Here is a 17,383-nt window from a genome sequence, read left to right on the forward strand (position 1 = left end):
CAAAGCTAGATGTCAATCTCATAATGGAAAAGATTGATCAGTTTAACTTCATAACAATTTAAAGCATTTGCAAAGCATGAAGTATTATAAATAAAGTTAAAAGGCCAATGGCAAAGTGCTAAAAAAAATAATGTTTATGCCAGAGGTCTAACTGCCTTCATGCTTTTAAAAAATATTTAATTGAATTTATTGGAGTGACATTGGTTAATAAAATTATATAGGTTCCAGATGTACAATTCTATAATATATCATCTGTATATTGTATTGTGCGTTCACCACCCCAAGTCAAGTTTCCTTCCATCACCATTTATCTCCTGTTTACCCTCTTCTACCTACCCTTACCCCACTTTCCCTCTGGTAATCACCATACTGTTGTCTGTGTCTATGAGGTTTTATATATTTGTTGCATAATTCCTTCACCTATAACACCCCCCAACCTCCCTCCCCTCTGACAGCTATTAGTCTGTTCTCTGTATCTATGAGTCTTTCTATTTTGTTAGTTTATTTTGTTCGTTATATTCCACGTACGAGTGAAATCATATGGTACTTGTTTTTCTCTGACTGGCTTATTTCACTTAGCATAATACTCTCCAGATCCACCCATGCTGTTGCAAATGGTAAGATTTCCTTCTTTTTTTTTTTTTTTTTTACCACCATGTAGTATTCCATCACACATTGGCCATTTCTGTGTCTTCTTTGGATAAATCTTTACTCAAATCCTTTTCCAATTTTTCAATTCAGTTATTTGTGTGGGGTTTTTTGTTGTTGAACTGGAAGGTTTCTCTGTCTACTGTGAAAACAAGTTTCTTATCAGATATGTGACTTGTGAACATTTTCTCCCATTCTATTGGTTGTAGTTTCATTTTCTTGATGATATGTTTGGCAGCAAAAAAAGGTTTTGATTTTAAAGAAGTACAATTTATCTATTTCTTCTTTTGTCATGTGTGCTTTTATTATTATATCTAAGAAGACTTTGCCTAATCCAAGGTCACAAAGTTTTACTCATATCCTTCATTGGGTCTATGATCCATTTTGAGTTAATTTGTGTATATGGTTTGAAGTAGAGGTCCAACTTCATTCTCTTTCCTGTAGCTATCCAGCGGTTCTGGCACCATTTGTTCAAAAGACTATTCTTTCCCCCATTAAATTGTCCTGACACTGCTCTAATTTATAAACATGAATGTCTTCCCACTTATTTAGGTCTTCTTTAATTTCTTCCAACATTTTATAATTTTCACTGGACAAGTCTTGCACTTCTTTCATTAAATTTAAACAAGTATTTTATCTTTTATGATGATATTATAAATGAATTAGGTTTCTTCATTTCATTTTCAGATAACACATAATAGCTAGTGTATAAAAACGTGTGTTTTAGAGAAGTTGCTCGGGAAGTTTTCTACAAATAATAATCATGGGCTGACTATTGAGTAATAGTAATAGACTAAAACAAGTCATTTGTATTGTTGAGTAGTAATCCATTGTATGAATATAACGATTCATCTGCTGTAATTGGTGCAGAATTTGCAATATAACTGTATAAATTGTTTATGTCTTGATGAATTCACATAGTCTAACTAGAGAATAAAGAGAGTACTAGTGCCTAAAACTCAGAATTATAATTCAAAACAAGCAGGAAAAAGGGAAAGCAAAAACCCTTTCTAGTTCTTTTCATGTTTTATCCCAGTTTCTCTGAATTCTTTCACCTTCACATTTTGCTTTAGTAAAAGCAAAGTTAACAAGAGTACAATCTTCTCAGTCAGCTGAAAGCTATTTTAGAAGCTGTTACCCTTCTGCTCCCTGTTTATTTAGTAGGCATACAATATACACTAATCCTACTATAGAGGAGTATGGCATGGGAGTTCAAGGTGTGAGCTCTGTAGTCAGACTGCCTAAGTTCAAATTCCATTTATGGCATATTCACTATTTGGCCCAAGGAAGCTTACCGTTACCTCTCTTGGCCCCAGTTGTCCCATCCTAAAATGGGGAGGATTTTAGTTCCTTACTTGGAGGATTTTTTTTATTAGGGTTATATGTATAAAGTGCTCAGACAAATACGGTGTTAATGCTCAATAAATGTTGGCAAGTCATTAATATCATATGACCATCAGTTGGCACATAAGGAGACAAACATGGCTATCTTCAGCCTGGGGAGATTCAAAAATAAGTAAATAAATAAGATATCTCATTTTAGTCTTAAGACATCTGTATTCTCTTGACCTATTAGGGGAGGGCATTCATAAGAGATTGTGTTTTTAAAAATTGGGGACATCAAAAGGAAAGTGCCCAGCAGGGATAGTGAAGTACATCAAGAAATCAGAGGAGAGAACTAGGAAAGAGGAGATATTTAGAAGGAGAAGAAACCAAGGAGGCCAGAGAAAAGAAAGTAGGTGGTTGGGGAGAGGGAGTATAACAATAATAAGTTTCATAAAGGTAGTGGAGAAGGGTGGGGAGGAGGGTGGGAGGGAGGGAGACTGACTTTGTAATACAGAGCTAAGAGCTTTATTGAAGTTTAACAGAAAAGAAACCCTTGTTTGAAAGGAAGAGACTGGCTATATTTAGTACTGGGTAGGATGTCAGTTCTGAAAATAAACTGCTCCCAGAACCGAATGTAATCCTCTGTGCTGTTGTCACCTGTAACAGGCTGTCCTCCCTTGTAGGAGAGTGTGGAACATGGACACATCAGTGACCTCAAAGCTCCAGCCATTCTCGGCTTTGTCTCTTTACCTCATTGCTGTTGTAAACCTTGCCATTAATATGGAGAAAAAAGTGGCATAGCTGAAAACAGTGAAGGGTATGCTGGTATATATGTAAAGAAGGGAAATGTTCTGCAAAGTAAATACCAGAATCTAAACACCATGTGGCCAGATGCTCAATAAAATAGTCACCACCACCATGGTACACTTTTGGTACATGAATGTGGACACAGGGGCCCAGTAGGAAGTGTGACAGGCCATATAAAAAGATGTACTTGAGGCACATTATAAGTGGCCTAGGGGTAAATTCTGTGGTGATGGCATGCCTGTGCTACTTAGGGCATGCAGACAGGCCAAAGTCAGTATACATTCAGAAAAGACAGAGACATTTAGATACACACACACACACACACACACACACACACACACACCCCGCCCCCCCCCACACACACACACCACATTTTGTGTTGGGAAAATATAGGTGATGCCTTTCACTGAAATGGGGGAAAAATCAGAAAAAAAACACACAAGTATTTGGATGGCAGAAAATATAAACAGAGTTCCAGAATTCTAACTTCCAATTCTATCTTCTCATCACTTCCACTGTTACTCCTCTCACATATGAACTGTTGCAATAACCTCCTACTTATTCTCCCTACTTCCACCCTAAGTCCCTCTCCCAAATATGTACTCCATAGGGCACCCACGGTGATCTTTTTAAAATTACCTATCATATTACATCACTCCTTTAGACAAAAACCTACAATAGCTTCTCAAAATGCAAAATTGTTAACATAGCCTACAAGACTCCACATGATCCAGCCCTGTGCTGGTTTCATTTACTCCTTCCACTCAAGGCATGCTAACCTCCTTGTTCTTCCTAGAACATGCCAAGCACATGCTGACCTCAGGGATTTGCATATACTGCTCCCTCCATGTGGGAGTTGCTGTTCCCATATAGCTTATTTGAGACTCAACTCAAATGACACCTAATGAGAGAGACTTTCCATAACCACCATACATAAAATAGCAATCTCCATTACCCCACATCACCTTTGATGATGGGTGGAAATGTCTGATCGGCTGTTGGATATTTGGGTCTAGAGTTAAGCTAGGAAGTCTGGACCAGAGATTGTAGATTTGGGAGTTTCCATTACTCCAGGCAAGGAAAATAGTGTTTGTAATGGGTCTAGCGGTAAGAGAAAGCATGGTACATTCAGGAGCCATATGGGACTCTGAAAATGCAGATTCTTTGGGTCTCACCCAATAGCTTCTGAGTAAGAATCTCTGGAGGTGAGGCTTAGCAATATGTAGATTGATCAAGTTCCACATATGATGCTGATGTGCAGCCTTGGTTGAGAATCACTGCTTGAAAGATATAATTCTATACTCTCCACCAAATTTACTAGTAATCTCCTAATTGCCAAACCAATAGATACTTTATATATTTTATGTATCTCACTTGACCAATCTGTTGCAACTGATAGCTGATCATTCAACTTCAAATATACTTCCTTAGCTGTTAGGCACCACACACTCATGATTCTCCTGACTCATTTCTGGTCATCCCTTCTCAGTCTATTTTATAGACTTTTTCCCTACCAATCCCTTAAATACCTGTGCTCTCTGGGGTTTTGACTTCTACCTTTCTATCACTCTAACGTTCTGCACACTCTGTCTGGCTAGACTCATCTATTCACATGACTTAAATCTGAACACTATTAGTGCCCATATTTCTATTATTGACCCATATCCTCTTTTAAGCTCAAAACCCGTGTTTAATATTACCTACATTACCATTTAGATATTACATAGGCATCTCAAACCCAATGTACTCAAAGATATTTTAAATGTTCCCTCCATACTTCAGTAAATGATGCAATTAACACACCACATCTAATAAGGCAAAGTCTTAGTTATTCTATATTCTACTGATCATCCACTTTTCTTTATCCACACTGTCCCTATCTTCATTCAAGCCACAATTATGTCATCTGATTTAATGATCAATTGTATTGCAGTTTATGTGTTTATATATATATATTTATTCTACTAGACTGAGTAATGAGAGGATAAGACCACTCATTCATTCATTCATTCAACCAGTATGTATTGAGGGCCTAGTAGATGGTATATTGTATCACAATTCATCTCTGTGTCTTTCTTCACATCAAATATATTGCCTAATATTGAGTAGGTACTCAGTATATGTTTGTTTTATTTAATTACATTGAAGCATACTATGTTACAGATAAGAAAATGGGGCCTAGAGATGAGAAATGACCTTCAAACCCACACAGCAGGTTAAGATACCGGATTTATAGTTCCTTACTCTTAATGCAGTTTTCTTTCCACAGGACCACATTGTCCTTCCATTCTACAATTCTATACTCTCCCAGGTCTTTTTTTTTCTCTCTGACTTTTCTACACCATTATCTTATTATTGATGATATTGCTCCAATGTTTGTTTGCCAGCTTCTGTGAAAAAGAAAATAATTATTGCCAATCCTATAGGTTTTTGGTTAAGAACTTCTATTTCCTTGGCATTACCTACTTCTTCTGGCATCACCACTGCTGAGTCAGGATGCCCATAGATTTTCATCTGGTACTTCTTTTTTTTTATTTTTTATCGGCACCCGAGGATATTTTTCCATTGATTTTTAGGGAGAGTGGAAGAGAGAGGGAAAGACAGAGAGAAAAATCGATCTGAGAGAAGCACATCAATTGGTTCCCTCCTGCATGTGCCATGAGCAAGGCCCGGGCCACAGAGGAGCCTGCAACCTAGGTACTTGCCCTTGACCGGAATCAAACCTGGGACCCTTCGATCCACAGGCCTAGCCACTGAGCAAAACTGGCTAGGACTCATCTGGTACTTCTAAAGAGCTACTCTTGACTCCAGTAGACTGAGTAAGGAGATGATAGAACTGGCCTCATATAGGAACTTACAGGCTCTCAGATGGATTTGGGCTCTATTCTGGGAAAAAGAGAATAAGGAAATATTTTCAGAATTTGTGCAGAATACATGTTTCATGCAGACAAAATAAGAGAGAATTGGTTATAATTATAGGTTGAGAGAATTTTATATTTGATTTGGTTTATGGATGAAGATTCTGATAATGATTATTTTAGACACCGAATCGGACTATCATACAAACTTGGTTTTTCATGTATAATCTATTTCCACTTGCTACAATTTAAGAAAACCTAAATAAGCTTAGAACATTCCAGGAATATGAATAAAACATGTGGGTGGTGCCTTTTAGAGAAAATTTCTGCTCTTGACTTGCTAAGGCTATGAGTGTAGGGTACCCTCCTTAGAATGGTTGATAAAATATGTTGTCACATCTTCGTGTCTTTGTTCATTATGCGATCTTTGCTTGCAATAGTTTTTATTTGTTCTTTTGACTATCAAATATTTTTTGAGTATCTTCTCTGTTCCAGGTATTATACTGATTTTGGGAGGTTCTATTTGCAGTTCAGTTCATCCTGTCATCCTTTATGCTACCTCTTGCCTTCTGCACATGCTATTCCCACTGGCTATAATGTCCTTCTCATCCTTCAAATTTATATTTCAATGTCACCTTTTCTAGGAAGCATTCCATAACCCCCTTAACCTTTTGTACTCGGATGTCGAGTATGACTCGACACGGTTAGCATCAGTAGCAGCTTGATGAAAAAAGCAAGCGAGTGCAAAGGGTTAATACTGGATGAGGTATATTCCCTCTCTGATCCCTTCCATTGCACTTGTCCTTTATTATATTTGTCTATTTGTTATCTTCCCTGCCAAAGTAGGAGCCCCTGGAGAGCAAGGATTCATTTATTAATTATGTATTAATAAATAATATCTAATTACACATTTGACCCTTGAACAATGCACCGACCCCCTGAACAGTTGAAAATTCTTGTATAACTTATGACTCCCCCAAAACTTAAGTTGTCCCTCAGTATCAACAAGGGGTTTGGTTACTGAAATCCCCACAGATACCAAAATCCACGGATGATCAAATCCCCTATATAAAATGAAATAGAACAATGCATATAATCAGCTCTCCATATCCACAGACACCCAGCCACGGATAAAAAACAGTGCAGGTATTTATTGAAACATTCAACCTGTCTTATGTTAAGAGGAGAGAAGTGGAATGTATAGAGTTGGAGAATAACTTGATTGACAGGCAGAGTAATTTAGACTTAATGCTCTAGAAATTAGAAATAAGTTTTTGAACAAGGGAATAAAGCGTGAAATAGTCACATTTAAGGAAGGTATATTTAGCATATATCTGTTCAAATGTAAAGCTGGACTTTAAAAAACAAAAGGATTTCAAATGGAAGTAATCTCTTGCCTCTCCTATAGGCTACATTAGGGTGAGAAAAAGTTCTTAATATTCATATCTACTGTTCATTGAGCACTTACTATATTCCAGACACATGATATACCTTTTAAATGCAAGACTTTATTCAATCTACAGGAATTAGCACAATCCTATGATGTAAGTACCTCCATTTTAAAAATGAAGAAACAGGTTGAAAGAGATGGATTGCGTTGCCCAAAGTCAGACAGCTCATAAAGTGAGAAACAAAATTTGAACCCTGGTCTGTTGACCTGAATCTAGTAAGTACAGTGCTTGGCAGAAAGTTGATGTGCAATAAATACCTGCTAAAAATGGTGGATGAAATATCAGCAAATCTATCCTCTTGTGTGGAAGAATTTACAGATTAGCTTGAATGGTTTTTATAATTTTGATAAGCTCAAGTCAATGTTTGAGCCACAAAAAGAGAAGAATTTACAAAGGAAAATCTTTTGACTCTGGAAATCCTGATTTGTTTAGAAATTGCACACACACACACACACAATGGATATGTACATTGTATATACATTCACACACACATACACATCAACAAAACAGCGTGGAACAACTTTGCCACGCACGCACTCACATGCACATGCAGACCCATGTAAGCATTCATGTTTTTAATCTCGTTTTCTTTACCCTCCTGAGAGGGTGTAAATAGAATGTCAGAGCTAGAAGGTATCTTAGCAATTACCTAATCAGATCACCTCCTGTATGTAGAAATAGAGGCACTAGACAGAGGTAAAGTAAATTGCAAAGGTCACACAAGGAATTAGAGTAAGATTAAGAATCTGAGTTTCCTGACTCCCAGGTTTGTTTTACTCTTAACTGTCACCATTTACCTTCTCAATTTTATCGATGGGATAACCAAAGCATCCTAAGAATGTTGATGGTCAAGCTCCTGCTACTTGTCCATTGAAGCAGGACTTGAAATCAGATCTCTTTTATTTTAAATATGAGGCTTGTTTTCATCTAAGTGCTTCTGTCTGGACGCCCAGAAGGAAGACCCCTTCCTACTGAATTAAACAGTGAACTGAGGATAATTTACAGAAAACTCCGTCCTTTGCTTTCAGAGAAAATGTCCAAAGCTGCTTGATTTTCAGAAGCCTGGCGGCCCCAACGAGGCTCCCCTGGAAACAGGGGTTCTGTCTTCCTTATTGAATCCGCAACACCTAGCACAAAGGAAGGCTCTCAAACATATTCGTTGAATATATGACATACTCAAGGCAGAAAGGGAAAGTAGGTTGGTTAATGGTTTCCCAATGGATGATGGATGGATAATCTTTATGAGCGCTGAAAAAGTGGGACTGAATGTAGAAAAGACGTGGGAGAAACCCTTAAACAAAGGAGAAGCTCTGTCTCCATCTGATTGAAGCTGCAATCACTCAGCAAGGGCTGAGTGGCTCTGTAGGACTGTGGCTGGCAGAGATATTTAAATAAGGCCTCCTTAAAATTGTTACTCTCCACCCCGCCCCCATTCTCCTTTAAATCCTGTTTCAGTCATTACCCAGGGACCGGATACAGAGATTCCTATGGGGAGTTCTAATGGGTCGATTCAATTTCAACTGGATGACGCCACTTAGCCAAGCATTAAGAGCTACAGCTCCGGGAAAACAAACGACACTGAGAGAGGGAGAGAAAGAAATTATAACAAGGAGCAATAAATCCCTTCCCTCCCCTCCTCCCCTCTAACCCATTCACAAGACCTCCAGAAATCATCTACATTCACAAAACAGCCAGCTAGCTCAGCTGAACGCACTGCAATCTCGCCTCCCTTCCCTCCCCCCCTGCTCTCTGCAGATTATATACCAACACACCCTGCGCTATATAAATAATCACACACTATCGGTATCTATTGCTCTGTTGAGATACCCTGTGTCTACAACTGCAGTTTCTGCAGCTTCGGTTCATCTGTCAGATTGGAGGAGACAGAGGCGGAGGTGGAGGCGGAGGCAGAAGAGGAGGGGGAGGAGGTAAAGGAGGAGGAAGGGGAGGAGGGCAGGGGAGGAGGGAAGGGGGAGGGGAAGAGGAGGGGAAGGAAAACGCTGGAGGAGGAGGGGAAAAAGAAAGAGGAGGAGGGGGAAAAGGGGGAGGAGAAAGAGGCGGAGGAGGAGGAGGAGGAGAAATAGGAGAAGGAGGAGGAGAAAGAAGAGGAGGAGGAGGCGAACAACTTACCCTGCTGAGCTTTCTTTGGGGAATACGTGCATCAAGATTTAGATCTGCAAGGAAAATCTATACAAAGTATCTGCCACTACAGGTCTGACTCTCCTCCCCCCACCACCGTTTTTTTTTTTTCCCTTTCCGTTTTCTCTGCTGTGTCAGAAAGACCAACCAGCCCGAGACAGAACTATCTCTGTTTCTGGCTCCACTGCCGGTGAAGGAGTTTTCATTCAAGACTTTCTGAAAAGAGGTTGGAGAAGCCTAAAGACTCAGAAGAGGTCTTTTGAGCCAGATGGGGCATTAATTCTTCTGCTTTTCTCAGCATGGATAGATCCTTCCCTCAAGGTAAGCCATACCGATTAGATCTTAAGGACCCCAGAATTCTTTCTATGCACAGATTGCCATTCATTCCAGCCATCGTCTGTGTGTGTGTGTGTGCGTGTGCGTGTGCGTGTGTGTGTGTTCGTGTGTATGTGTGTGTGCGCACGCGTGTGCACGAGCACAAACGCAAGCGCGTGGGTAAAATGAAATGAAAACCATTTAAATGAGATTTCAATGAATCGGCTCCTGCAGAACACTATTTTTTACTGGATATTTATAAATCAAAATGGAACTTGAAAATAACCCTTTTGTGGCCAAATGTCAATTTCGTTTCTAGCCTGTTGACCTTTCCATGCATTTTGATGCTTGCCTGAGTCCCTTATAGCGCAGCCTAACCACGCAAACTGAGGATGTAGGGAGAGCCCATGCTGAGGCCAGTCTGGCTGCCCAGCGGGTATCCTGTCAGCGTGGGGCTAGTCAGCTATTGGCTCACAAGTCTGGGCTGTGCATCGTTCAGATTTCATCACATCACCTTGCCCTGGGTAGAAATGGCGCAAGCTGACACGGCATAACCCCCTACTTACATTGAGTCAGAGCAATGATTTAGAAATCTCTGGATCCATGCCTGGGGGTATGGGCACATGTCTCTATGTGGCATATGGAAATGTTGTCCAAAGTGAGAACCTGTGAGCATGTCTGGTTAGCCAATAGGCATTCGATAGGACCTCGGGCCGTGATTTCCAGTCCTCTCCATTCTTCTGATTATAATGATCACTCACCTCTGCATGCTGCAAACCAAGTCGGATGAACAGAAAACAGACCTTGAACTCTTAAACAGAAAATCTATTTTGAAATGCAAACTACTGTTGCTTTTCTGGGTGCATTAAAACTTCACTGTAACCTAATGGGCTATCACATGAATTTAGATCTACCAGGTGTTAAATCATGTTCCCAACAAGTGAGCAGCATACATGCATACAAATAAGGAACAGGCTAGCAGTTTATCCACAAGGAAGTATTAGTCTTCCCCCTGTACCTCTAAGTAAACATTTACCAAGACTTTACTGTAATATTCTACACATTTTGTGTGTGTGTGTGTTCTGGTTTTTGCTCTCTCTAGCTGTGAAACAATCAAGATAGTGATCCGAGTGACTTGGATTTGGAGGTATTTTATTCAGTGTTGAGGAGCTGAGTAGTGAGAAAGGAAAGAATTTAAAGGAAGGGAGACTAGTTCTTCATGAAAGACCTTTGAGACAGAGAAACGCAACCTAACAAGCCAGCATAAAAAATTGAGAGCATCGGGAAAAGAAGGGGCTTTTACAGCCTTCCTTTGGTATCCCCTCGTTTTGCAGATGAAGAAACTGAGGCCTGGAACAAAAGTCACTTGCCCGTAGTCACACAGCAAAGCAGAGCTAGAGCTAGGACTAGATCTTAAGTTTCGTGTCTCCTATAACATGATTTGGGGTCCAAAGGGAGATTTTTTTACTTCTTAAAATGAACAACTATCATTTTCTTCAGGATTAGAAGTGTGTGGATGCATTTGATATTACCATTTTCCTGTATTGCTCATCACTAAAACACCTAGATCTTTAAAAATGCAAGGTCTTAAAACTGCAAGACTCCCTGGTTTGAAAGAAATGGCTATGATTCTTAATGAAACGATTAAAGTCATGAATAGGACTAGGGGAGCAAAGTGACAAGTTAAGAGTTAAATGTGGTGAGAACCTGGCAGCTCCAGCAAGATGTATGCGGTAGGAGTGAGGCCCAGTCAGTGGCTGAGAGGTTAGTAATGTAAACTATATACAACTTGGTATTTGTAAGGGGGGAGTGCTGTGATAGAGATGCAAATGCTTTTGCACAGAGAGGGATTTTGAGAGAGCAGACTTTGGAACAGTAGAACTAAGAAAACATATAAAGCCATAGCAGAAATTCCCCCTATGTTTGCTTTCAGTTATTCTGAGAAGGAGTGTATATAACAGCAGAGCACAGAAAAAGGCAACACACCCCAGAGCCGTTACACAGTACGGCACAAAACAGCATTGAACCCAAGGGAGTGGGAGCAAACAGGAGCCAGGCTCTCCTTCTTCTCTGCCCCCTCCCCCCCCCCCGCTTCTTTGAAATTGAGGATGAATCATATTGTATCAGAAAGGATTTATCATAGAAATCAGAACTGTCTTAAGGTGTTAGCATAGAAGGGCTTTAGATAGGAAAGTTTTCAACTTTAGTCTCAACATGGCAGATTTTAGGTTCCAGGGAGAAAGTACATTTTTTTTTCTTTCATTAACAAGCAGAATTTCTTGAATGGATTTAGCTTTCTAGTCCCTAAATTGACATAAGAAAAGGAATTTCTGTTTAGGTTGAACATAGCAAATTTCAGGGCTACAGAAAAACTGTTGAGAAAGCTATGAGCACCTGGCCAGAGGGACTGAGATGGGAGTGGGTTTACAATGCATCATTCATTACTGCAGAGGCACTACGTGACAGAAATCACTAGATCCCATCAATGTACAGCCAAGACTTTTAATCACCTTGGCTCCTACTTAATAATATGTGATATGTATATTCTGTCTCTCATTTATTAGAAAATGCAATTGACCAACAGCATAGTCAGTTTCTTAACTGTTGCTGCTCACAATGAATGGGCCTTTAATGGGTGTATTTCTAAATCATAAACATGCATGTAGTCGTAGTTTTTCATCTAATCTAGGTACTGCAAACAGTCTCTTGCCTATTCGTTTCTCAACACTTTTTTTCCCCCTCTTACCTTCCCCTACAGTATCTATTTCAGTTCATCCTGTTAGCTCAGATCGGATTCAGCACGTCCAGAATGGCAAACAATTTATTGTCATCCAATCCTGTTTTATCCTACTCAACACCCTGAATTTACCCAGGTCCTACTGCCCACCGTATTGCAGATCTTCCATGGTCCATTCTAAAAAAAAGGTTTTACAGGGCAAGAAGAAACCTTCTGAATGTATCCTGTCAATCCCCTTACCTATAATCAAGACAGTAGTACCTCACCATCCCAGATTGATGCCCAAAGCTTCCTTTAATCATTTAACCAATCATCTCAACTCCTCAATCTTGCAGCAATCTAATCAATATCCGAATACACTTTTTCAACCTAAACACCACATGCCCTTTTCTGCCCAGACAGGATCCCTTTGGACATGGTTCTGAGTCATTTCTATTATGACCTAAATTCCCCAAGCTTAGCTTTCAACCTTCTGATCATGTCCCTGAGATACCTGGTGACAACCCTGGAATCCCATATGATAATTTTTCTGTAGCTTTGAGACCTTGTGTGCCTTCCTTTGAGTCACTGATTCTTGGAATTTTCAGTATGTTTTGAATCTGGTTTCCTTTGGGAAAGCAACGAGTCTAATGAATCCAGAGTGTATGTTGTTCTTACAGTGTAAAGGACTTGAAGGGCCCCACACCTTCTTTGCCTGATCAATGGTGAACAAATCTATTTCTTATAAGTTTGTCAAGGGATTCTTTCCAATCCATAGCTCCTACAAGTCAGCTGAACAATGTGTCCTTGTTTATTTGAGTCTTCAAATGAAAACGACCTGTTCTTTTCTAATGCTGAGATTATGAATCTTAATAAAGATACAACAAAGGTAGAGGTGCGAGGCTTCAGGAGACTGTGAGTCCAAGTGAATAAAAGAGAATTTTGCCTTTGAATGTCCACATATATAAACAAGGCCATGTTGCTTAGTTTTCCCTCAAGGATTGAAGATGTAGAAGGTTTAGACGAAGATAAGTCTTTTGTCAAATGATGTAGTTATATAATCATAAACAATAATGGGGCACCGTCCTTCAGAATCACCTAGTCCATCCCTATAATTATAGATATTGAAACTGTGGTCCAAGCAAAACAAGTGATTTGACAAAAGTTATACAGATATTTGTCTTAGACTCTCCATAGTGTTTATCTGCATTCTCCGTGTTGCATTAAATAACACTGAAACAACTCACACTGGTTCTGTGATGTTATGTGCCAGAAAAGTTATTTTTAACCAAATTAAATCTTCTTTTCAAAAAATGAACAGATGTAAATTCAACTAAACAGGTTTGCATGGGGATACAGCCTCAAAAGGCAACGAGGCTGGTCATATTATTAGCCACTGAGTCCTTTATGAACTGCATCCTTATTTTTCCTGTTATTGAACTTCAGGCATATTTCAGTATCACGTTTGCTTGCTTATGGAAGCCTAATCAAGCACTATGCTCTTTCACTTGTTCATTCTATTACTCATTCAAGCTTTCCATCCCATACAGTAGTGTGAGTAATCAATCTATTTTGAGACGCCTGAAATCTGATGGATTTCAAATATGTACTTTGTTCATGATGTTGTTTCCTAGGTCCTAATGCCTCCAGGATGACTCTTAGATTTGTGTTTAGGTTTCCTTGTGTACATCTTTTTGGCTGTTCAGTCTTCTGGTGGTGCAATACAGTAAACTGCTATGTGTACACTGTTTTCCTCATGGTCACCATTAACAATATTAGGCTCAATCAAATCCTTCAGGGAATAGCCACCAACTATTCTGGATTGTAGTAAAATGGAGATACAGCACATGCTTTCTTAGCTTAAATCTGATATAAGAACATTGCTGCTCTTTAAGAAAGCCATTTTATTGTATTGTGTAAGGTAAAGATAGAGAAAAGTACTCCAAGCAGATTCTGCCAAATAAATCCCATCAATAAAACTTGATTTAGGGTGGTAATAAGTATAATCATAGGTGATATTTAAAATAATTCAGGGCTCGTCTTGTATGGTTCTTTCAGCCCCAGTGTTACATATATATATATATATATTTAGAAAGAATTACCTCCTCAATAAGTTAAATCAGCCTATAAGATGAGGAGAGCTGTAGGATGATTAGTCTTGGCATCCTTTCCCCCTGGGAAGCCATTTTTCCTATTATTCTGCAGATAGCCTAATCTCTGCCCTCTGCATCTCTGCCACATCTCTGCCATTATTGCATCTTGCTTGCTTGCCTCTATCCATTGAATCAAGCCATGTCACTTCTCACTTGTTTATTTATGCTTCTCACAAATTTCAATGAAAGGAGAATTTATATATAAAAATTCACAGAAGACTTTTGAGGCTTTCTCTTCGACATCAGCATTGCCTCAGGGAGTGGCCTTTATGTTTGAAATTAGGGTCCATTTTTATTAGAATTTTGATGCTTAAGGCCTAGATTTCTCTGTTAGCAAGCATCTGAATGAGCTAGCTGCTCCTGTGACCCTAGTCATATGATGGAATACAAAAGAAATCAATGATCCGATCTTTGCTCCCAAAGTGTTTTATAGTCTGAATGGGAAGATCAGACTTGCCTGTAAAGAGGTAGGTGAGGTCATTACAGAATAAATATGTAACATGAAATCTACCGTAAAGTGATCCAAGGTAGTGGTGGTGATAGGGCCTGAGCTTTATAGGTTCCCTGCAAAGTACTCATGCCTGTGTGTTCTCATTAATTGTTTCTATTTCTTCTCTCCTAGGATTTTCTGATGTTCCCTAAGGTCTATGTAAATACAAGGGCTCTTTATCACCCTAAGTGCCATCCTGACCCAAAGCCACTCAGAACTCAAGAATCAAGGCAAAATGGATGCTGCAGTGACAGATGACTTCCAACAAATCCTGCCTATTGAACAGCTGCGCTCTACTCATGCTAGCAATGATTATGTGGACCGGCCTCCTGCCCCCTGTAAACAGGCCCTCTCCAGCCCTTCCCTTATTGTGCAAACCCACAAATCTGATTGGTCCTTGGCTACCATGCCTACTGCTCTCCCCCGCAGTCTCAGCCAGTGCCATCAATTGCAGCCCTTGCCTCAGCATCTGAGCCAATCTAGCATTGCCAGCTCAATGTCCCATAGCACCACTGCCTCTGATCAAAGGCTCCTGGCCAGCATTACACCCTCACCTTCAGGCCAGTCCATCATCCGAACCCAGCCTGGAACAGGGGCCCACCCGAAGGTTGATGGTGCTCTGAAGGGAGAAGATGAGCAATCTGCAATGCACCCCAGTGAGCACCTCTTCATCTGTGAGGAGTGTGGGCGCTGCAAATGTGTCCTCTGCACAGCATCTCGCCCTCTCCCCTCCTGCTGGCTGTGCAACCAGCGTTGCCTTTGCTCTGCCGAGAGCCTCCTCGATTATGGCACTTGTCTCTGCTGTGTTAAGGGCCTCTTCTACCACTGCTCCACTGATGATGAAGACAACTGCGCTGATGAGCCCTGCTCCTGTGGGCCTAGCTCTTGCTTTGTCCGCTGGGCAGCCATGAGCCTCATCTCCCTCTTCTTACCCTGCCTGTGCTGCTACCTGCCTACCCGTGGATGCCTCCATCTCTGCCAGCAGGGCTATGATAGCCTCCGGCGACCAGGCTGCCGCTGTAAGAGGCACACCAACACTGTGTGCAGAAAAATCTCTTCTGGTAGTGCGCCCTTCCCCAAGGCCCAGGAGAAGTCTGTATGACCTCCTCACCAAATGGATCCAGAGCTTTCTCCTTCTAGCCCCCATCAGTAATGCAAACGCCTCATCTTTGAAGAGGGGAAGGAGGAGTAAAGTAGCCAAAGCTAGGGCCTCACCAGTTTTGTTCCTGCAGTGTCAGGGGAATGGCCAAGTACATCCTGGTGCAGGATGCCTTGTTCTTTCTCACAGTATCTACCCCACTCCTCTCCAGCCTTTCCGCACCCCACCATCTCAGCCCTTATGGCTGTCATGACAAATTCAGGTGATATATCGGCATGAGATTTGAACACTGAGGACTGGCAGAGCCAGCAACGTGGAGGTTTAGGGGCTCCCCAATGCAAAGCCTCTCGATGCAGGCTCTGAGCGTCACTCTGCTTTCCACTGTGCCTTTGAAAGCTTTCTTCTAGATGGTTTTCACAGGCCCATGTGGAACAACATTCACTATTCCAGGGAATCTGACCCTTTCTCCCTGTTGAGTGCCCTTCTCTTCTTTAGTCTTCTTTTTCTCCTCTCTCCTCTTCTTTCATCACTCTGTTCTGGACTCCTTCCCCCTTCATTCTCACCCACTCTGCTGTCCCTCTTTTCGTTCTGTCTCCGTCCCTTTGTTTTACTCCTTCTTCCCCTCTCTCTCTCAGTCTAATCCTTTCTCTGCTTGTATTTCTGTCTTGTTTGATCTGTCTTTGCTCTCTCTACCTGTCCCTCTTTCTCTAACACATCCCAAAGTGCTGTTTTTCCGTAGGTGTTTCCTTTGACGCCAAACTTTGCTATGCTATACTATTTACTAATTTTCATTAAGGGAAATGGATTACTGTAACGGACTGATCACTAGCAATAGCCTATATCCTGACGTGTGTGTGCACTCATAACCACACTTAACTGGTTTGTGAGCATATGAAGCAAAAGTATCTTACATTTCCAGGTTTAATTGGTTGGAGTTTTACTCCCTTTCCCAATAATGAACTTATAGTACTGACAGATTCCACTAGCATGCTGAGTAGGATAGTAAATCAGGATGCTCATAACTTCGTATGTCTGACCCAAGTGCCAAAGGCAGACGTGCTTTATAGCTAAATGAACAAAGCAAAGGATATCAAAGAGGTCTGTTCTCTCTTAGAAGCTAACTGCCCTGAGACTGCATGGCTCAGGCCTTAATAATGGACATCAAAAGTCATAAAACTGTAGAGCTGGAAGGAATCTTAACAGTTAATCTAGTTTAATGCCCTTATTTTACAGATGGGAAAACTGAGACCTGGAGATAAGAAGGGAATTTGCTCAAGGCCACACACTGAGTTAATAGCAGAGTTGGGACTGGAATGCAGGCCTCCTGACTCCTAGTTCCATTTTCTCTACCCTGTTCCATGTTAAGTCATGGGACTTTTCT

The 17,383-nt window shown here is 40.6% G+C and overlaps 1 protein-coding gene across 1 annotated transcript; it reads left to right on the top strand.

Moving 5' to 3' along the window:
- The first annotated feature begins 15,138 nt into the window (after window positions 1-15,138).
- SPRY3 (sprouty RTK signaling antagonist 3) lies at window positions 15,139-16,051 on the top strand. Its single transcript, XM_054718403.1, has one exon. It carries the CDS (start codon window positions 15,139-15,141, stop codon window positions 16,003-16,005), a length of 867 nt encoding a protein of 288 aa, XP_054574378.1. The 3' UTR covers window positions 16,006-16,051.
- Window positions 16,052-17,383: the final 1,332 nt, after the last annotated feature.

The sequence above is a fragment of the Eptesicus fuscus genome, chromosome 1 (assembly GCF_027574615.1).
Source record: "Eptesicus fuscus isolate TK198812 chromosome 1, DD_ASM_mEF_20220401, whole genome shotgun sequence".
Taxonomy (NCBI): domain Eukaryota; kingdom Metazoa; phylum Chordata; class Mammalia; order Chiroptera; family Vespertilionidae; genus Eptesicus; species Eptesicus fuscus.

What these genes read in the sequence shown, in the direction of transcription:
- SPRY3 (XM_054718403.1), top strand. Translation starts at nt 15,139, where the DNA reads ATGGATGCTGCAGTGACAGATGACTTCCAACAAATCCTGCCTATTGAA.